The sequence below is a fragment of the Mus musculus genome, chromosome 9, assembly GCF_000001635.26.
Source record: "Mus musculus strain C57BL/6J chromosome 9, GRCm38.p6 C57BL/6J".
Taxonomy (NCBI): domain Eukaryota; kingdom Metazoa; phylum Chordata; class Mammalia; order Rodentia; family Muridae; genus Mus; species Mus musculus.
Window position 1 is genome coordinate 22,327,842 of NC_000075.6, and position 22,257 is coordinate 22,350,098.

At 41.9% G+C, this 22,257-nt stretch overlaps 1 protein-coding gene and 1 pseudogene across 5 annotated transcripts in view; both read right to left on the reverse strand.

Moving 5' to 3' along the window:
- Window positions 1-2,290: 2,290 nt before the first annotated feature.
- Window positions 2,291-2,849, reverse strand: Gm6607 (predicted gene 6607; annotated as a pseudogene). Its single transcript, NR_033622.2, has one exon. The product of NR_033622.2 is annotated as a predicted gene 6607 (transcript).
- Window positions 2,850-3,372: 523 nt separating this feature from the next.
- Anln (anillin, actin binding protein) overlaps window positions 3,373-22,257 on the reverse strand; it is a 57,998-nt gene continuing 39,113 nt past the window's right edge. Inside the window, exons 14-18 of one of the 4 annotated variants that reach the window (XM_011242594.1) lie at window positions 21,406-21,459; window positions 11,161-11,247; window positions 10,091-10,198; window positions 6,161-6,333; window positions 4,168-5,332 (exon numbers count right to left, since the gene is read on the reverse strand). In XM_011242594.1, the coding sequence (XP_011240896.1) occupies window positions 5,209-5,332; window positions 6,161-6,333; window positions 10,091-10,198; window positions 11,161-11,247; window positions 21,406-21,459 (546 nt within the window). In that variant the 3' untranslated portion in view covers window positions 4,168-5,208. Of the gene's footprint in view, window positions 5,333-6,160; window positions 6,334-10,090; window positions 10,199-10,603; window positions 11,108-11,160; window positions 11,248-21,405; window positions 21,460-22,257 lie in introns of those variants that run through there. The other 3 variants (XM_006510581.4, NM_028390.3, XM_006510582.4) reach the window with 3 other exon arrangements.

The following is a 22,257-nucleotide window of genomic DNA, read 5'->3' on the forward strand; positions in this document are numbered from 1 at the left end:
TGCTGTCCCATGTGCACAACCACCTGCTGGCCCCTGCCAAAGCCGTTTTCCTGCACACGCGAGCCCCTTTCTCCCTTCCTCTTTCCCTCTCTGTCTAGGACTTATAAAGGCTAGCGGTGGGGTGCACCCCAACTACGTTGCTACGACACGCTCTTTCAGGAGCTGCCTTTCCCCGCCCACTGTGGACTCTGGGCCGTGACTTCTGGCTGCTGGTAGGAATCCCCGCCCCTCAAAGGCACAGACTCACAGGCCTGACCTGCGGTGCCTCTGCCTCAACTGCCACTGGCCCATTGCACAGTTCTGCCCCAACCCACCGGCCCGGGGAGCCACAGGTCTGCCGGCCTTGCTGTGCAGCTACAGCCACCATGGCTTAACGCCCCAGCCAGCGATATGTGGGCCACTGTGCAGCTACAGCCACCAACGCCAAGGCCCTGCCACCCAGAACCACTGCCACCTACTGGCTGCTGTGAGACTCACAGACCTCTACCACGGGAACTGCTGCCATCCAGCCTCCGCCATGTGGGCTATGCAGCACAAACGGCCCAAGCACTTATCTATCCATGCTCCCACACCCCTGGCCTGTTGTCATGGCCTGAACCTGCCTGGACAAACTCATTTCTGTCACCACCATCTTATGCCACTGTGCCAGCTTTCTTATTCTAGTCCTAGCCAAATATTCCTTTGCTAATACAAAATATACTTTACCTACACAACCTGTCAAAGTTACCTAAAGTTATCATTCCTATCCTGTCTGAATATATTTACTACTGTCTTAGTCAGGCTTCCTATTCCTGCACAAACATCATGACCAAGAAGCACTTGGGGAGGAAAGGGTTTATTTAGCTTACTCTTCCACATTGCTGTTCATCACCAAAGAAAGGCAGGACTGGAACTCAAGCAGGTCAGAAAGCAGGAGCTGATGTAGAGGCCATGGAGGGATGTTCTTTACTGGCTTGCTTCCCCTGGCTTGCTCAGCCTGCTCTCTTATAGAACCAAGACTACCAGCCCAAGAGTGTTACCACCCACAAGGGGCCTTTCCCCCTTGATCACTAATTGAGAAAATGCCTTACAGTTGGATCTCATGGAGGCATTTCCTCAACTGAAGCTCCTTTCTCTGTGATAACTCCAGCTGTGTCAAGTTGACACAAAACTAGCCAGTACACTCATGTTATCGATTTAACTGATAAGCTATAGGAAACCCACTCAGATCTGCCTCTCATGGACCAAATAGGCTCCATCCAGACAAGTACATCTGCCTAACCTATTCCAGAGGATGAGATTCCCCTGGGTTTCAAATGTACATCTTAAGAAAAAAAAATTCTTTCTTCCAAAAGTACTTAATCTCTCTCTATAATAAATATATTGTGTTTGAGCATCTTGTCAAGTCCAGGCGCTCACTACATCCAGGACAGCTCCAGAGAAGCAGCCTCCAGATGCTCCATCTCCTGTCTCAGACACAGACGCTTCTCCTGGACCTGTTCCTTCTGACCCGTCCTCAGATGGCTCCACAGACCCTGGACAAGGAAGCAGCCCACTCTCCTGAGACTGGGCAAACATCCCCACATCCATCCCTCTAGGTTCCCGAGAGACAACGTCACCCCAGTGTCAGCAGGAAGCAGCCAGATATCACAACGACCCTATTTCCGCTTTGCCATCACATCTTTCTAATCTTTCTTTTTTAGTTAAACCAAAATGGGGAGAATGTTAGCACTCTGTCTAAATTCCCCCTCCCTTCCCCCCTCTCTCCACGTGGACATGGTCAGCCTCCACTTCTCTACTCTCTCCCTCTCTCTGCCTTTCTCTGCCTCTACTAGCCTCTTAACTCCCCTCCCTATGCCCTGAATAAGCTCTATTCTATACTACACTGTCATGTGGCTGGTCCCTCAGGGGAGGGGGATGCCTTGGCATGGGCCCGTTGAGGCACTCCTTCCCCCACACCTCACCACACCCCCACAGAACATATTCATAGACCTCTTTATCTTTTTATAACCACAACATCCCAACCACACGGTCCCACAGCCAGTTCTGCACTTGGCTCACTGTTTACTCAATTCTTCATTCTGACTTGACTCATTTTTAAAGTTTTCCCAAGTCCATTACAAAATATCCAATGCAAATATTCAATACAATGAAAATATTCTCAAAACCATATGAGCTAGCCCAGAAGTACAGCCTAGTATCAATGCAAATCCCTCCCCTTCCCCATTGAGAACTAAGGTGGTCCTTCCATATTTTCATCAACTGTCAATGTAACTGTATACTGCACTTTCATGTGGACAGCACATCCCAATTTTTTTTTTTTAATTGAACAAGTCGATTTATTCAGTTGTGTTAGGCATTTGCAATGGTGACTTCAACCTCAGCTCCTGGCTCAATACTGATGGAAGAAATCTGCTTAACAATCTCAGTAGGACTATGTAAATCATAGTCGCTTGTGGATCCTCATCTGGAAACGATCCCATGTCTTGGAACCTTCACCACAAGGTGTTTTTCTGGCAGTGATTCTCAAAGTCTTGGTAGGTGTGCACACCGGTCCTTTCACTTTCAGATTCTTTTCCTCTGCACCTCTGATCAAGTCCGTACCAACCTTCTCCAGCGAGCGGCTGGTGAGCGTGATTCGAATTTGGTGAATCGCCACTTGGGTATCTTTAAATGCCATGGCGGAGGTGCGGCTTCCTGACTGACTTATTCCTCAGCAAAATCGAACAGAGGTGAGTCAGGACGGAGCAGACTGGCCTGAGCTCTGCAGCATACACCACCAGGTCTCAGAAAGGCCCTAATTTCTTTTCTTTTTTTTTCCCCTTCTTTCTTTTTTTTTTTTATTAGTTATTTTCCTCGTTTACATTTCCAATGCTATCCCAAAAGTCCCCCATACCCACCCCCACAAGCCCCTACCCACCCACTCCCCCTTTTTGGCCCTGGCGTTTCTAATTTCTTATTATTGGTTTGTAGATGATTTGACTTTGCATCTTTATGGATTCTCAGGTATTAACCTTTCAAAGCACGCAGAACCAGTTACATTAAGAAAGCTGCTTTCTATCCTAAGAGTGGTCATTTATATTTGTTTTCTGTTAATTTATTACTTTTACATTTGCTGGATCTCTGGATTTTTGTTTGTGACTTTGCACGTACTGGTAATATTATTTACCCAGGCTAAATATTCTTTTACTCATTAATTTGAGAACTATCACAGTATAATAGTGAAACATGTGGATTCTGGAACAGAACACAGGCTTACATAGGTCAGTCACTTGCAATGTTGTTCCAGAATTGTTAGTTTACTGTTTCATTAGGTTGGTAAAATAACACATTAACACCAAGGATAGCCTCACTACACGATAGATACATGCTCAATAACAGCCAGTCTTTTATATTTTGCACATCAATTCTTTTATTATGTCATAAATATTAACCTTTTGTGTTTACCTTTATCTACAGATATCTGTAAGAACGGAGCTTTATAATATATTAGTATCTGTTACCATATTACACATAGTAATGGATTGTATCATATTTTCATACATGGCCTCTCTTTCACACATACACACACACACACACACACAAATAAATATATAAATTGAATTTTTCTACTCGGGTGATTTTTAGATTATTTCATTAACCATTAAAAGGAATGACATATATTGTAAACTTCTAAAACTGAATTTTATATATAAACTGAGACAACCTTTAAGGGGTACTATATAACAAGCAGTGTGTACAGGACACTTACATATAGAAGACTGTACATGTCTGTAAAGACTATTTGCACAGTCTATGCTGTGAAAAGTACAAAGGGAAGCCTGAGAACAGGAGAAGATATCTGTGTAACGTCTTTGTGCTCTCCAGCTGTTGCAAATGTGAGCCAACAGCCTTGTACAAAGAACCACCTCATCGCTCCTTTCACCTCGCGCCTGCCTGTTCTAGCTGCTGACCACTCAGTCTCACCCATCACCTCCTCAAATGTGCACCCATCATCACATTCTGCTGAAACCCCCAGAAAGGGTCCTTCACATACCTGCTCATGTAACACCAACCCCAAGAACATTCAGCAAGACAGAGACTGGGCTAGATATGAAGATATGGATGGCCTAGTGTCAGCACAATGCCCCCCACACAACCAGGACATACACAGCAATACATCACACAGAGAATTTCTTAAATAACTGATGCTTTTGACAATTTACAATTATTTATTTATGTCATAAAATACTTTTATAATATACATAAGAAAATCCACATTTAAATGAGTAAGAAATATAATGGCAAGTGATAGACTTAGTGTTTATAAATGAAACCATCAATAATTAAGTCAGAGAAGAAATACAAACTATTTAAAAACTGAAGCCATGCATTCAATATCTTTAAATTTCAAGGAGGCATTGGGCTTTTAAAGGTAACACGTAGCTTACTGTATTTTTCAGTGATCTCAGAACAGAGTTGTAGAAAGTGTCATAGATAAACATGAAAGGACCTCAGACAGGAACTCTGGGAAGCAAAGGAGTAGCCCCAGCAGCTTGGTACAGGCTCTTATGCACGTGCTCTTCAACTTACATTTGTCCTTATTGTAAGAGAAAAGCTAATGTTAATATGAGGACTCTAAGCCATATGGAAAGAACTCTTTAGTAAAGCCTGAGCACTGTGAGAAGGTGCCCCACACTGCACACGTAGGGTCAGAGTGAGCACTAGCTGTGTGACTCTTAACCCTTCAGCATAGACTATGCAGGCCCAAATGTTACGGTGTCCTGCCCACAGCTCTGCGGAAAGCAGCTCTGAGCAGCTTAAACTAGTGTTTGCTGCCTTTTCTCATCTCTTTACTAAACATGTCCTGAAATGTTTCTGTTTGAGACCTTAATACCTTCAAACCCACAGCTCCAAAGGACAAATCAGAACTTGATTATAATAGTTTTTGTCATGAATAACTGGCTAGTGAGGTTTCTATAAAACAAGACTCTTAATGTTATATTTAGCATGGATATCAATTCTCATGAATATTGTTAGTATTTGACTGTCAAACATGTACGAATGCAAGACAAACTGGGTGAAGTTTTACATAGAAAAGATATAAATACTGCACAATATGTAGTGAATATTTGCACATACCCTTTTATATTTAAAGCATAGAATACAACCTGCAAATCTGCTGCTTCTAACTGTCTTCTTAAGAAGACACAGCTAGCAAAGTCTCTCACGGTGCAGAAGCTCCTCGGCTTAAGGCTTCCCAACAGGCTTGTAGCATGCATCAGGCTGCCAGAGGCGAATATCAACAATGACCTGGTTGAGTTTCTGCATCCAGAGATCCCGCTCTTCTTTAGTATCTGCAGAGAGCCAGTTCCTGCAAGGGCAAACAGAGGTCAGCTTCCATCCCCCCATTCCACGCACCCCACCCTACCACCAGCCCCCTAATGCCTTTGCTTGGAAAACATAACTCCCTCAATGAACCAAGACTTGCTGCCTACCAATAACTGGATACAAACCAATAGCCATGCAAGGAAGTGCTTCTCTGTACAATGGTGCGCCACCATTCATAATGAGGTTAACTAACCATCACACACAGTCCTTAGTGCTTCCTTTTTCTCTTGTTTCCTTTTCCTTCCCCCCCCCCCCCACTTTTGAGATGGAATTTCAGGTCTCATTGAGTGACTTCACACATTCCCGTCTCTATATCCAGCAAAATCTCCACCCCTAATCACAACTGCAGACTGACTTCAAGCTTGTCTTGGGCACTTGTGTTGGAAGTCTCTTTGCTGACTTGACATAGGGTAACCTGGGGAAAGGAAAGCTCAATAGGAAACCATCAGACTGGCCTGTGGGCAACTCTGTAGGGTAACTGTGATGTGGGGGGCCCTATCCCTGGGCAGGTGTTCTGGGTTCAGGAAAGCATAATGAGCAAGCCATGATGAGCAAGCCAGTGTCAGAGTTCTTCCATGGCTTCTGTTTCCATTCCTGTCTCCAGGTTCCTACTTGAGTCCCTGCCCTGGCTTCCCTCAGTGATGGATTGTGTTATGGAAGAGAAAGCCAAATAAACCCTTTTCTCAAATTGCTTTTGGCCATGGTATTTATACTTAGTGATGGGCATGACATCACTGACATTTTCCATATGCTTAAGAACAAAGCCAGAAATTACTCAGTTGACAGAAATAAGCATGGTACCAGTACATACTTGGTGACACAGAGTGTGTCTCTACATTGGCTGACAAGAGTTTCTCGATCGTCTTCTCTTTGTGGTCGGACAGTAATCAATTCCAGAGTGTTGCGTCTTGCACAAAATTCTCTGTTGGCTGGTTCTATCTGATGACTGATACAATTGGCCAGATTTATCCTTCCTATGGGATTCTTTAAAAATAAATTGTACAAAGTATTAGAAAACAAGCAAGGTTATTTAAGTCAGTATGTATTAAGCAGTTTTTAAGTTTATAAATTAAAGTAAAAAAGCCATTAGCTTAAAATGTTTAACAACCAGGAAAAGAATAAGCATGAAGTAGCCAAGCACCAGAAATAGCTTAGCAGCCTGGGACTTCACCTAGCTTAAGACATGTACACATTCCTCTCTGAGCAATGCTCTGAGCAAACTAGTAATGACCTAGGACCCCTCACCTGCACCAGGCCACACATATACTTGCTTTAAACAATGGGAAAATGTTCCCCACCTATCAACCACTTATTAACAGCCAGATTATTTTCAAACACAAAGGAACACAATCCAGTAACTACAGGCAATGGACTGACCTGCCCCACCTGGTTTGGGTGTATGCTCAATAATATACATCTGTGCTCCCAGGGAAACTTTTAGGACAACTCCATATTGATCATATTATGACTATGTGTGCATATTCATATATGTCTCCACAATTGAACATGCACTCACACATACACTACACACACATCCAAAAACAGTGTAAATCATTAGAAAACAATATAGATAAACTCACTTTAGATAATAGAAAGTTCCTCAAAATTTTTAAATAGAATTACCATATGCTCCAGCAGCCCCACTAGAGGAATTAGAGGGATTGCTCTGGAAATAAAACCAGTATGTCAAAGAGATCTCATTGCAGGATTACTCGTAATAGTTATGATATGGAAAGAACACAAAAGAACATCAAAATATGAATTAATTAAAAACTGGGGCACTCATACACAACGGGTGGTTCTGGATGAAAATAGCCTTGTGCTTTCTGAAAGATGAGCAAGGATGAAGCTGGAAGATACTATGGCACGAGACCGAGCCACACACTCCTTGGCATGTGCTCAAAGGACTGGAGGTCCTATCCAGATACCTGCTCAGCCCTGTTTGGAACTGGAGACACTGTAAATGTCCTTCAACCAATCAATAGATAATGAAAATGTGGTACATACACAGTATGGAATACTATTCAGCTGGTAAAAAAAAAAAAGAGAGAGAGAGAGAGATTTTCAGACAGATGGAACAAGAAAATGTACTAAGTGAAGTTCTCTAGACCCAGAAAGACAGACACTGTTCTCTCTCTCATTTGTGGCTCCTAGTTCCAAGTACAGATGTGAGTACATGACCTGGAGTGAATACAGAAAGCAAAAAAGTAATTTTTCTGACTGCAAGGAAGGATGGTCTTTGCTTTGATTTTGGTGTTAAGACAAAGCAGTACAAGCAAGCAATATAACAAGCTGATAGATCCAATTCCCTTAACAATAGAAAGTGAAGTCAAACCAAAAAGACTAGTGAAAGTAATTTCACCCCCTCCCCCAAAAAGGGTAAAGACTGGAGAAAACTCCTGCCTGGTATAGTGGTACATGCTTGTGATCCCAGACTTGAAAAGAAGGTAGGATCAGGAGGATCTCAAGTTAGAGGACTCTCTGGGTTACATGGCAAGACCCTGGTCCAAAAAGAGATCGAGATCAACGTAAGACAGATATAAATGGCTGTTTTAGTTACTTTTCTATTGCTGTGACAAAGAGCACGACCAAGACCACTTGGTCTGAGGGTCAGATTGTCATAGAGTCTATGACTATCATGGCTAGGAGCACAGCAGCAGCAGGCACTGGGAATGACACTGGAGCAGTAGCTAAGACTTACATCTGACCCTCAAGTTGGAGGCAGAAAGAACCAACTGGGAATGGAATGGGATTTTAAAACCTCAAAGTGACACATCCCCCAAAAGGCCACACTTCCTGCCCTAGTTAGGGTTTCTATGGCTGTGATGGGACACCATGGCCAAACAACTAGGGGAGGAAAGGGTTGATTTGACTTACACGTCCAGTTCCTCATCAAACAGAGCAGGAACCTGGAGGCAGGAGCTGAAGCAGGTGCCAGGGAGGGGTACTGCTTACTGGCTTGCTTATTATCATGGCTTGCTCAGTCTGCTTCCTTATAAACCCAGGACCACCAGGGATGGCACAACCCATAATAAGCAGGGCCCTCCTGCATCAATCACTAATTAAGAAAATGCCCTACAGCTGGATTTTATAAAGGCATTTCCTCAACTGAGGTTCCCTCTTTTCAGATAACTTCAGCTTGAATCAAGCTAAAAGAAAACTAGCCAGCATACTTCCTAATCCTTCCCAAACAGTTTCACCAACCTGAGTCCATGTATTCAAATATATGCGCCTCATTCAAACCATCACAAAGGCCATACACAGAAGACAAGGTGCTACTCTAGTAATGAAGACAAAGACAAATACAAAGAATGTATGTCTCACTCATACTGACAAAAGCTGGTGATACAAAAGTGTTCGTGAGAATGGAGAACCTTTGGAGCACACGCAGTCCCATCTACAGACTCAACTATGAATAGCGCTAACAAGAGAGGAAAAGCATGTCTAATGAATCTGATTCAGTCTGCTTCACCTACGTGACTCAAATCCTAGCTCCTCTTTACACCTCTGACAATAACTGCAACCTGATTTGCAACATCAATAGCATCACACAAATCCTTAGGTAGCAGAGAAAAACAGTTAGTTTTGCACAACCCTCTGTGCATTCCACACATACCCTTCTCTGAGGCTTTGTGCTATTTCTTCACCTTCCATCCTTGCTCCATGAACTATTACAGTTCATGTTCCTCATGCCCTCTATCTTCAACCTCATTGGCCTTATCAAAAGCCACAGGGCTGCATTTAAATGCAGCAATGCACAAACACAACAACTCAATTCACTGTGACATGTTTGGACAATGGAATTCTATACAGGAGAGGAAAAGGAACAAACTAGGGCAACACGCCAGCCTAGACTGACTGCACATTCCACACTGACTCAATGGTCGATACATGGTATCGTTTGTGTAACAGTTGACAATGTGCAGTTATGAGAACACAACTAAAATGCTAAGAAACACAAAGGCCCAGTACACTCTTACCACAGACAGTATCTCTGGTAGAAGAGAAAATCCTATGGGGAGTTTAAACTGAAGAGCTCACTCAAATGATTTTTTTAATGCTTTCTTGAATCTCTTAAATGTTTTAGAATATATTTAAAAAAATAATAATTTTAGAGCTGGAGAGAGGGCTCAGTGGTTAAGAGTGCTCACTATTCTTTCAGAAGACCCAGAACCCACATGGTGGTCACAACCATCAGTACTCCAGCAGCAGGGGGATCGATGCCCTCTATTGGCCTCCATGGGCATCACGCACACATGTGGTACAGACATACATACAGGCAGCACACTTATACATATAATATAAAAATAAATCTTTAAAGAGCTATAATGTAATGCTATTTAGTAACTATTAAAAGCATTATAGGTAAGTCTATTGCTTTAGAAAGATATCAGAATATCTTATCAAAGACAAGTTCAGATTAAAAAGTATTTGTTTTTGTTTGAATCAGACAAGTTCATAGTATGGGGATTTAGGCAAGCCTAGCAGGCATACCAGACACGAGGCTGGGGCTCAGTCTCCAGCACTAGCTGGGCAGAGTAGGAGGGTAAGGGAGATGATTCATGGATGCATCCATAATTACTGTTAGCTATAGGAGGGCACACAGCCAGAACATCAACAGTTATTTTTCATTAATTCATACATAAGGGAAGCTAAGGGATGGGGACAGGGGACATGCATTCATGAAGCACCACAGAAGCCCAGCAGGACTTTCTCCACTGACTTGAGCTGTGTCAATTACCTTTCGCCTCTCATCATCTGGGTAAGTCCAGTAAGAGATACAGTTGCCAGAGAGAACACACCATCTTCGGTGCCAGGCACCAAAGCCACTAACATCTTCAAATATGGTCTGGAAGTTAATGAAAACACTGATATTAGAATTTCTCTCTCTCTCTCTCTCTCTCTCTCTCTCTCTCTCTCTCTCTCTCTCTCTCTCTCTCTGAGACAGGGTGTTTCTGTGTAACATCCCTGGCTGTTCCTGCTCCTGTAAATCAGGCTGGCCTGGCCTTGAACTCAAGGAGATCCTCGAGCCTCTGCCTCCTAAACTCTGGGATTAACGGTGTGCGTGCATCACCTGGCTGACATTGGAAACTTAAGGAAAAGTTTCCATATGCTATGGTTTTTTTTGTTTTGTTTTTTTGAGACAGGGTTTCTGTGTAGCCCTGGCTGTCCTGGAACTCACTCTGTAGACCAGGCTGGCCTCGAACTCAGAAATCTGCCTGCCTCTGCCTCCCAAGTGCTGGGATTAAAGGCGTGTGCCACCACCGCCCGGCTGCTATGATATTTTTAAGTGAAAATATATTTGCATGATTTTATCGTATCTTTCAGTTAGGTAATAAAAGGTTGATTGTCTCTATCAAAAATGCATTGAAGAATTTCTAGATCAAGCTGGGCATGCTGCCTCATGCTTTAATTGGAAGGCAGGTGATCAAGGTCAGCCAGAGCTACATAGGGAGTTCTAGAATGGCTAGAGCTAAGTAAGAGAGACTCTGTCTTATGAACAAACATACTAGAGTAATGACAGAACTGAGAAAGCCAGTGCATATGCTTTGTAAATGATGGCAATATTTTTAGACAGCTGCCATTTTCCACAATAAAATGTTGGAAGAAACCTACCACTTCTATTTCAAGTGTAAGAGAAAGAAGCAGGTGTAATCCTGTGCGGGATCAATCTGAGCATGCTCCTGCCTCCTCTCTCACTACCCCTGAGAAAGGGTTCTTCATCCCCCAAAGTGACAAGCCCACGTGTTGAGGACCCCTGCTTTAGGAAAACAGAAGAAGGGGCAACAAAGGTCAGGAGCCGGCACTCACAAGGAAACCCTTTTCCTCAACAGCTGAATTCACTTGACAGCTTATTTTTAAACAGATGTGACCTTCCAACGGAGACAAAAAAGGTACCTGCGAAGAAAAGCAGAACATTATTTGTAAAATCATTTCAAAGTGTGCTCTTGATAAATAATGAACAGAGAATACTATACCCTGGAAAAAGAGTCACATGCTAAAGCTGAAGTAGAAAAGATCCACCAGTTCCTTAGCACCCACTAATTCTAAAGTGTACTCCTAGATACTTCTGGGTGCATGCACAGGAGCATCTGGAGAGAATGACTGCGTATAGCCTACAGCAGCAACACTCAGCAGTACACAACACACAAAGACTGCAAAGGCAATCCTTAGCCTCAGTGAAACTGCAAGTCATCAAAACAACCAGAAGAGCACCAGATGAACGCCTTCCCCATTTCAGGAATTAATTCAAAGCTTAAACAATCACAGCCGCAAGACAGAAGCTTAAGGACAGACATGAGAAATGGAGCAGAGCTGAGAGCCAGGAAAGGGCTGGAGAAGTGGCAGTGGGCAAGGATCTGTGTAGCATGCACAAGGCCCTGACCCAGTCTTTAGACTGAAAGGCAGAGACCAAAAAAACCCTAAATACTGATACCCAATTATTTGTGGCTTTCTTGCCAATTAATTTTTGAAAACCATGCCAAGACTACTCTAAAAATAGAGCAGTCTTGAACAAATAGTATTGAGAAAACTGGAAATTTCCATGTGAAGGAGTAAGGCTGGTGTCTCTGTTGGGCTCACATTGCTGTGCTAAAGCATCTTGGAGAGGAAAGGACATATTTCATCTTACATTTTCAGTGGCGGTCCATCACAGAGCAAAGTCAGGGCAGGAACTGAAGCAGAAGCCATGGCGGAGCGCCGCTTACTAGCTTGCTCCCTATGATTTTCATAGCTCTCTGTCTTGTACACCCCAGGATCGATCATCTGCCTAGTAGTGCCGCTGCCCACAGTAAACTGGGCCCTCCCACATCAAAGAAGATACCCACAAGCCAATCCGGAAATATTTTCTCAATTTAGGATTCCTAATCTCAAATAACTCTAGCTTATGTCAAGTTGTCAGAAAAGCTAAGCAAGACAAGCTAAACTTCACCCTCACACCAAACGTAAGTTAACCCAGGATAGATAATGACTTAATGAGAACTAATATTACAGAAATATCTTTAGAAGAAAACACAGAAGTAAAATTTCATAATCATAATTTAGCAATGAATTGTCAGATGCTATATAAAAATCACAAGTTACATGAGAATAAAATAGGCTTCATCAAAATTAAATCCTTTTAGAACAGGGACTCTTGAAAAATTAACAATAAACTACAGAGATCCACAGCTGATCAAAATGCAGAGACTAAATGACTGCTGAGTGAAGGAGGGGTAATAAGGTAACAGTTGGAGGAAGAAGGGGTAACAATGGGATGTACTGGCTCAGGAGCAATGATGTGAGATGTGCTGACTCAGGGCTATGACATGGCCATTGCATTCCTGCACTCACAGTAGCTGTGATTACCTGTACAGAACCTGTGTGAGATTAGGTCTGTCAACATTCTGTCATGAAAGGGGAAGGTGCTCATAGGGCCCCACCCATCCCGAGGATTAATAGGCAGATAAACAATTGAAGAGTAAAGAAAAGACATTTTTTTCTTCAGTGGTGTAGCCACAAAGGTTCTTTTTTTTTTTTTTCCATTTTTTATTAGGTATTTAGCTCATTTACATTTCCAATGCTATACCAAAAGTCCCCCTTACCCACCCACCCCCACTCCCCTACCCACCCACTCCCCCCCTTTGGCCCTGGCGTTTCCCTGTACCGGGGCACACAAAGTCTGCGTGTCCAATGGGCCTCTCTTTCCAGTGATGGCCGACTAGGCCATCTTTTGATACATATGCAACTAGAGTCAAGAGCTCAGGGGTACTGGTTAGTTCATAATGTTGTTCCACCTATAGGGTTGAAGATCCCTTTAGCTCCTTGGGTACTTTCTCTAGCTCCTCCATTGGGAGCCCTGTGATCCATCCATTAGCTGACTGTGAGCATCCACTTCTGTGTTTGCTAGGCCCCGGCATAGTCTCACAAGAGACAGCTACATCTGGGTCCTTTCAGTAAAATCTTGCTAGTGTATGCAATGGTGTCAGCATTTGGAAGCTGATTATGGGGTGGATCCCTGGATATGGCAGTCTCTACATGGTCCATCCTTTCATCTCAGCTCCATACTTTGTTTCTGTAACTCCTTCCATGGGTGTTTTGTTCCCACTTCTAAGGAGGGGCATAGTGTCCACACTTCAGTCTTCATTTTTCTTGAGTTTCATGTGTTTAGGAAATTGTATCTTATATCGTGGGTATCCTAGGTTTTGGGCTAGTATCCACTTATCAGTGAGTACATATGCCACAAAGGTTCTTACATCTCTGTTGTAAATGTAATCAAAATCTTTATGCATGTATAAAAATATAAGCATGCATAAAAAGAAGCAACTAAAATGCATTCATATGTATATTAATGTTAAAAACAATTATAACAATCACAGCCAATAGCAGTGGCACAAGTTTAATCCAAGCACTGAGAAGCGGAAATGGTTAAGATCATTCTCAGATACAGAGTAAGTTCAAGGCCAAGCTGGTTACAGGAGGCTTTGTTTCGAAAAACAAAACAAACAAACAAGAAAGAAAAAAGCCAGGGCTACTAAGATGACTCAGTGAGTAAGAGTGCTTGAGACCTGAGTGACAACCTGAGTTTGTTCCCCAGGGCCCACATTGTTCTCTGACTTACATAAAAGTACTATGATGACATGCACAAGCACACAAAGTAAACAAATGTAATCGAGAAAAAAAAAACAAAAGGACTATCATGACACTATAATCACATGAGCATGAGACAAAGGAATTGGTTCTCAAAGTTGTATTTGCACTAAAGAGATGGCTCAGTGGTTAAGAGCTCTCAATGCCCTTCCAGAGGACCTAAGTTCAGTTCCCAGCAACCACATGGTGGCTCACAACCATCTGTAATGGGATCTGATGCCCTCTTCTGGTGTGTCTGAAGACAGCTACAGTGTACTCATATACATAAATAATTCTTTAAAAAAAGTAAGCCGGGTGTGGTGGTGTGCGCCTTTAATCCCAGCACTCGGGAGGCAGAGGCAGGCGGATTTCTGTGTTTGAGGCCAGCCTGGTCTACAGAGTGAGTTATACAGAGAAACCCTGTCTGGGGGGGGGGGGGGGGGAGGGGGGGAGGAGGGGAAGATGATTAAATAAATTTGTAGTGCCAGAAAAGCCAAAGAGCTCAACAGCAAAAGAGCCAAAACTGAATGCAAATCAAACTCACAAGGCAGATGGTCATGGTGGCTCAAACTCAATCATAAAGCCACTTTGAGCCACTGCACAGCTCCTAGGATGGCGAGTGTGCTACAAAGGGCATGGCTGGAGAAGTGACCCAAGCCCTTGGAGGAGCCCAGAAGATCTTGAGTTGGATCCCAGACAGTGGACGGTTGGAGATTGACTTTTGCTTTTGATTGTGACTGTGCCCTGATATTTTCCCTCTTGAAGGAAGAAACTGTTTTAGTGGAGCCCACAGTTAAGAGACTTTTAATTGTAAAAAGACTTTGGATTTTAAAAGAGATGGATATTTTGAAGAGATTGAAATTTTAAGAATATGTAAAGACTGTGGGACTTTTAAAGTTATTTAGATCCTGTGCTTGGTCAGACTCATGTAACATAAATCCTGTTGTTTAGGAAAAGTAATAGATAGCTCGTGGACTTTGCTGAATCTTTTAACCAGTAAAAACCTGATAAAGGCATGAGATACTGAAAAGTAACGGCTGCCTATTTGTGACCTATATGGAGCTGTGATAGGAACAGGGAAGTGGAAAATAGAAAATAGAACAGGGAAGTGGAACCTCATGGCATCATTGGTAGAAATATCCAGTGTTCTGGGTTCTGTGAAAATTGTTTGGTGGCTCTTTATAAGGATAAGCCAAATTATCCATATGACTCAATTACATTCCTGGAGATAAGCCCAAAAAAGCATACACAGGCACTCATACTCATACATTGCATGTGCATATATCCACAGAAGCAAGCCAAGACGTCAGAAGTCACTCAAATGGTGTCAGAGAGCTTCCTCCACTTTTGGAGACAGCACTGTACAACATCATGAATGGGTAAGAGCCGCCAGACTATTCATGTCAAAACTTCTGTTTTTGTTGAGTGAGTTTTACCTTAGTGAATCATTGTTTACTTACTAAGCTGTGGGTGTATTTGTGTGGAAGGTTGTTTTTCCTTTTTTTTCCTTTTCCTTTTTTGCAGACAAGGCCTCAGTATATATCCCCCAGGCTGACCTTGAACTCAAGAGACCTATTTGCAGCTTTCTTAAGTTCTCAAATTAAAAATGTGAACCACTACCCCCAGCTGATCATTTTAGAAGCAATGAACTCCTAATACATATCATGAGTGCATTTCAAAGGGCATCATGTTGAGCAAAACTGGTTACACTTAGAAGATCATGCATGTAGTTCCATTTACAGAAAGTGAACAACAAGCAAAACCAATGTAGGACAGGAGTGGGAAGAACTGTGTGCAGTTGGGACTGACTATAAGCGAGTGACAGAATGCTGTTGGCTGTGACAAAGCCCATTCAACTGTGCCTTAAGATCTTTCTTTACATGTACTTTTTCCTTTACCATCTTGACACAAGCATGCATGTGTCCACGCATGCACAGTTACAGAGCTCAGAGAATGACTCTGGAGTCTGTTCCCGTCAAACCCAGGTCCTAAGGCTGGTACAGCCAGTGCTTCATGCTAAGCCATCTTGCCTGCCCCTTGAATACAGTGTTTCGGCTCTTTGAGTATACATAGCATGACCAGTCAGTCTCAGACATTCTTATGGCCTCTTACATCCTCCTGTGTCAATCTCCAGGGAAATGTGGCTACTTTCTATTGCTGTAGACTAGCTTTTGTGTACATAATTTTCATAAGAAAAACAAGTTTGTTTGAAAGGGAAGAAATTTAAACACATAAGAAATATTCTTAACAGGTTACAACGACACAGTTTATGGTGTTTGATACTTACAACTGTGCTATGCAATAAGCAGAGACCATACTTGGAATTCTCATCTTTCTTAGGCTAACAAGTGAGTCTCTTGTTGCTGGGCAGCCCTTCCTATCACAGCTCCATATAGGTCACAAATAGGCAGCTATTACTTTTCAGTATCTCATGCCTTTAGCAGGTTTTTACTTGTTAAAAGATTCAGCAAAGTCCACAAGCTATCTATTACTTTTCCTAAACAACAGGATTTATGTTACACAAGTCTGACCAAGCACAGGCTAATGTAAGTGTCCTGGCTGTGTTTATGGGAGGGATAAGCCATGTTCAACAGCTTTCGGTATCTGAAGTGAATTTTCAACTTATAATGAGATGATCAGAATATGAACTCATTTCAAGTTAAGAAGCATCTATTTACAACACACACAAACACACTGCTAAAAGAGGGATTCAGAACCAATGGACTCAAAATTTCCCCATGACTCTCTGGCTGGTGGAGGCAAAGGCTAATGGCTGACAATAAGCGCACTGCCTCCTCAAAGGGGATTTCAGAAAATTTATCTCACAAATTAACATACACATATTTCTAGGTACATTTCTTTTTTATAATCTCTGCCACATACACACACACACACAGGCTATCTACACACACACACACATACACACACACACACACACACACACACACACACACACACACACACAGAGGCTATCTTCTCCAGATAGGCAAAGCTTTAAATAACCCTATATTTCCCTTGGTAAATTCCTGTTCCTAACTGTCCTTGAATAAAGGAAAGGTAAGGCTTTATGGACCTACATGGCACTAACAATACTTCCCTTCAACACTATATTTTTATCCCAGGAGAACAGGGATGTGACAATAACCACCCTCTAGGTCATATACTCATTTTAAAGACTGCCTGAAACACACCTAACACAGAGCTCAGTTCTTGTGCCATTTTATTTACTTGGGGCAGATTTCTAAAACTCTGGAGTCCAGGAGTCAGTCAGCCTGACAGAAGACAGAAACAGGACTAGAGGTACCAGCGCAGCAGTGCTGAGCTCAACCTAGAGGCTCTGTTTAACCTCTGTGAAGAAGGGGTGCGTTTGCCTCTATGCAAACTGTGTCCCATTACTCACAAGGTAGTGACTGCTCTCAACCATGGCTGATATAATAATCAGGGACAGATACATCCCCAAAAAACTATTACCAGATTCTGTCTACTAACTTTATTTCACCAAGTTTGAAAGATTTGTACAATTAAGTGCCTAGGATTCTATTTCTAATTTAGAGATTAAAAACTTACAAAAGGGGCTGGAGAGATGGCTCAGTGGTTAAGAGCACCAACTGCTCTTCCAAAGACCCTGAGTTCAAATCCCAGCACCCACCTGGTGGCTCACAGCCATCCGTAATGAGATCGAGATTGGATGCCCTCGTCTGGGGTGTCTGAAAACAACCACAGTGTATTTACATTAAATAAATAAATAAACAAATAAATCTTTTTAAAAACTTACAAAAGGCCTCATTTCTTTAAAAACAAAAAACAACAACAAAAAAATTGGGTAAACTTAACAAAAACAAACAAAACAAAACAAACTTAACTTCTGTTTGCAGCAGACAGAGACCATTATGGCAGACTACAACCAACCAAAACAGAGCTGTGGAGTCCTGTCCCAGGAGGTTCCTCTATAACCCAACTCCCTGGCCTACAGTTCAGACTACTCTGAGGAAGAGGGAGCAGGAGGACTGAGAGTCAGAGATCAGAGAGCATGGCTAACATGTGTCTCCTAGGAATGTCAGAAGCTGCCATTAATGTCAGAGGCCATGAATTTGAAAGAGGGCAAGAATGGGCGTTTGGGCCGGGCGTGGTGGCGCACGCCTTTAATCCCAGCACTAGGGAGGCAGAGGCAGGTGGATTTCTGAGTTCGAGGCCAGCCTGGTCTACAAAGTGAGTTCCAGGACAGCCAGGGCTATACAGAGAAACCCTGTCTCCCAAAAACAAAACAAAACAAAACAAAAAAAAAAAAAGAATGGGCGTTTGGAAGAGTTTGAAGGGAGAAAGGAGAGGGGGAAATTACATAATTATAATTTCAAAGTTAAAGAAAAAAGATGGGGCTGTAGCAATGGCTCAGCGGTTAAGAGCACTGACTGCTCTTCCAGAGGTCCGGAATTCAATCTACAAACCACATGGTGGCTCACAACCATCTGTAATGGAATCCGATGCCCTCTCTGGTGTGTCTGGAGAGAGTTACAGTGTACTCACATACATAACATAAATAAATAAATCTCAAAAAAAAAAAGAAAAGACATCAAACAAATGTTTCCTATGTCTGGACTAAGATAATGTGAAGACAGCCAAGCACTTGGAAAGCAGTACGTGTCTAGTACTAAGCTCCAGGAAGACCTCAGCCTCTGCCAGGCACCGCTTTTCCCCTGTGCAAGGTGCAGGGGGCTGTCCTGCCTGTCAGGTAAGTGGCATCCTGCCCACCAGGCTTCCCTACCAGGATCTCATGAGCAAATGTTAGCTGCAAACGGGCTGGAGACCAGAGGGCCCAGCTCAGTCTCAAGGTACCTGAAACAAAAACTGAACCCAAACAACCCAGGAGGCCGAGACAGAAGATCGCAACACATTTGTGGTCAGCTTAGAACACACAAGAGACCTCAAAAAAGAAAGTCAAGTCTATAACAATAGAGATCAGAGATAAATGGAACAGTTTGCCAGGAAGTTTAATATATGCTGCAAAAGCTGACAAAATCAGTGAGGGGCACCTGACCATGCAGGAGTCCCTCAGTTTGAATCTCAAGACCCCATACACAACACACACTCTCTATCTCAGAAAAAAAAAAAAAAAAACAAACCAAAAAACCAAAAAACCAAAAAAAAAAAAACCATAAAACTGAAACTATATTGTTCCTACCAATTAAGTTTAGGAGTTGATATTTTCTTGCAAATTAAAGCATGGTGACTAGTATGGAAATACTTATTTATATAAGATTTCAAAAATTAAGAAAGGGCCAGGCAGTGGTGGCATCTGCCTTTAATCCCAGCACTCAGGAGGCAGAGGCATGTAGATCTCTGTGAGTTGGAGGCCAGCCTAGTCTACAGGGTGAGTCCAGGGCAGTCAGGGCTACACACAAAATCCCTGTTATGAAAAACAAAAACAAGAAACCAAATTCAAAACATGTCAAATCTTCCTTACTAACACACAGAATAAAAGGCTCCTGCCCTAATCTGTTCTGCCCGAGTCTTTCTAAGGCCATCTACACTTCATTGATTACTATTAAGAGATATCCAGGATGAATGAACAATGCAAGTCACCACACCCTGGCACAGGTTAGCATAAAAAGGCAGAAATAATTACACGGACAAAAAGGCATAAATTGAATTTCTTTACAGATAAGAATGCCTGATTGGTCAGATGTCTTGCTTGGCATATGGCTTAGATTCCAGCACTTGGGAGGCAGAGGCAGGAGGATCACTATGAGTTCAAGACAAGCTCAAGGCAAACAGTGTCGACCAAGAATACCCAGGCAGCCAGAGCTACACAGTAAGAACTGTCTAAGGAGAAAGAGTGCCCAGTCACTCTGGCTCCAACGTCAAAGCCCTCTAAGTCTATACTTGTTTTATTTCATTACTGTTTTCTCTAAAAAATATTAAGTGACATTACCGTTTCCTAAAGAAAACCTCTCCACACACCTCAGTGGTTCTTTCAAGCCAGTTGAGCTCTTCCCACTAAAGTATAAAGCTGGATGTCGCACTGGCATAAAGAGCGTAGTAAAGTCTGCAACTGGCTGGGATTCATGATTTAGGCTCCGGGATTCAGCTTTTAATTTAGGTATCAGCTCATTTAACATGGAAATCTCCTACTTGTGGTTCTAGGGCATCTAACTCCCCCCTTTTGGCTTCTGCAGGAACCAGGTACATACATGGTGCATATACATACATGCAGCCAAAATACTCATAGCCACAAGAACAATCTTTTTTTTGTCTTGCTTTGTTTTTTTTTTTTTTTCTTTTGTTTTTTTCGAAACAGGGTTTCTCTGTGTAGCCCTGGCTGTCCTGGAACTCACTCTGTAGACCAGGCTGCCCTCGAACTCAGAGATCGGCTTACCTCTGCCTCCCAAGTGCTGGGATTAAAGGCGTGCGCCACCACCGCCCGGCTTCTATAAGAACAATCTTAAAACATCATACCAATAGCTTTTAGTATATCAGAAGTCAAATATGGAACACTTTTAATCTTAAACATAGTTATTAATTTCCTATTCTAATTAGTACTGATAAAAATAAATATGAAAAATAAATAAATAAATAAATAAATATGAGGGGTGGAGAGATGGCTCAGTGGTTAAGAGCACTGACTGCTCTTCCAGAGGACCTGAGTTCAATTCCCTGCACCTACATGGTGGCTCACAACCATCTGTAATGAGATCTGATGCCCTCTTCTGGTGTGCCTGAGGAGAGCATCCATGTACTCGAAAGAAAGAAAGAAAGAAAGAAAGAAAGAAAGAAAGAAAGGAAGGAAGGAAGGAAGGAAGCGAATATAGATTTTTAAAAATTGTAAAAGGTGGTCTGGGGATGCAGCTCAGTCGGTAGAGTCCTTGTCTACCACGCATGAAACCCTGAATCTGACCCCATCCATAATCCAGCCACGAAGACCAATGGCTGTGATCAGAGAGCTTGGAAGGTAAAGAGAATCCCAAGTTGAAGGTCACCTTTGGTTACATAGTAAAGTTTGAAGACAGCCAAGAATAAATGAAACCATCTTTAAAAAAAGAAAAATCGTAAAATAGAAGAAACTATAGAGAAAATTCCAAAGCAATGAAAATTATCAAGAAATTAAAAAAAAAACCTTTTGAAGAATTTTGAAAGTAGAGAAAAAGATGCCATACCCAAGAGCCCAAAGAATAACTTTTTTGTCTCATATATAACATATATTTTGTTAATTATTCAAGTATACCAAAAATACACAAGAGTGTTTAGTGAAACAAACACACATGGACTAAAAATCAAGGGTTGGTTAGTTACTGTTCTTTTTAAAAAATTAATTTTAAAAAATTTATTAAATTTAATTTATTCATTAGAACATATACTTAATCAGCAGCATTAGTATAAGGATGATTAAGAAATAACACAGGCAGAAAATGACTTCTTAAGCATATTAATTTCAAATAAAGAAAATAAAGCAACCTTTTCCTGGAACAAATAGCCCAGTAGCTCCTGTTCTCTTACATCAAAATTTATCTAAAATAAACAAAAAAAGAAAAAAGAAAAAAGAAAAAAAGACCCAGAATCACTCAATGTGTTAAGACTAGTTGAATTACTAAATAAGTTACAATTTTAGGTTTTAGCATGTTAAAATACATTTTTTTGTGTTAATGGTAGTCAAAAATTTAAATATAGTCAGCACTTTTGTCTATCAACCAAAATTAAAAGAATTTTTTTCATAGTTTAAAGATAAGCTGGCTTGTATTGATCTAATATTTCCTATGAGAAAAAATAAGATCCTAGAGAGATGAAATGACTTTGCTCAAAATTCAGAAGTAAATTGCTAGCTTACAGCCTGAGCATGCACAAGCCCTGTGTTCACACTCCAGTGCAGCTGAGGAGGAAACAGATAAGAAATAATAGAAACCAAGCCTCAGCCTCGCCTCTTGGTTCTGATCGCAGAATTCTCTAATACCAATACAAAACTCTGAAGACTGAAGCTCTACCCATATGTGCAAGATGTCTTACAAGTTAGTAAGATGTCAGCAGTGATTTCTAGAGATGGAGAAGAGAAACAGGAAAAGGGATGGAATGGGGGCGGGGAGGGGACCTAAAGGTCAAGACAAGTACTAAGATACAATCAAGCTAGGCTTGATAACTAAGTTATCATATTGGTACTCTCTGAAATTTACAGGTAGATCAGGAGGTCGGGAGTTCTAGGTCAGCCTCAGCTATACATTAATAACACTGAGGGTCTGGGCTATGAGACCTCAACTCAAAAAAGAAAAAGAAAAAGCAGGAAAAAAAACCCACAATTAGTTAAAAGGAAAAAAT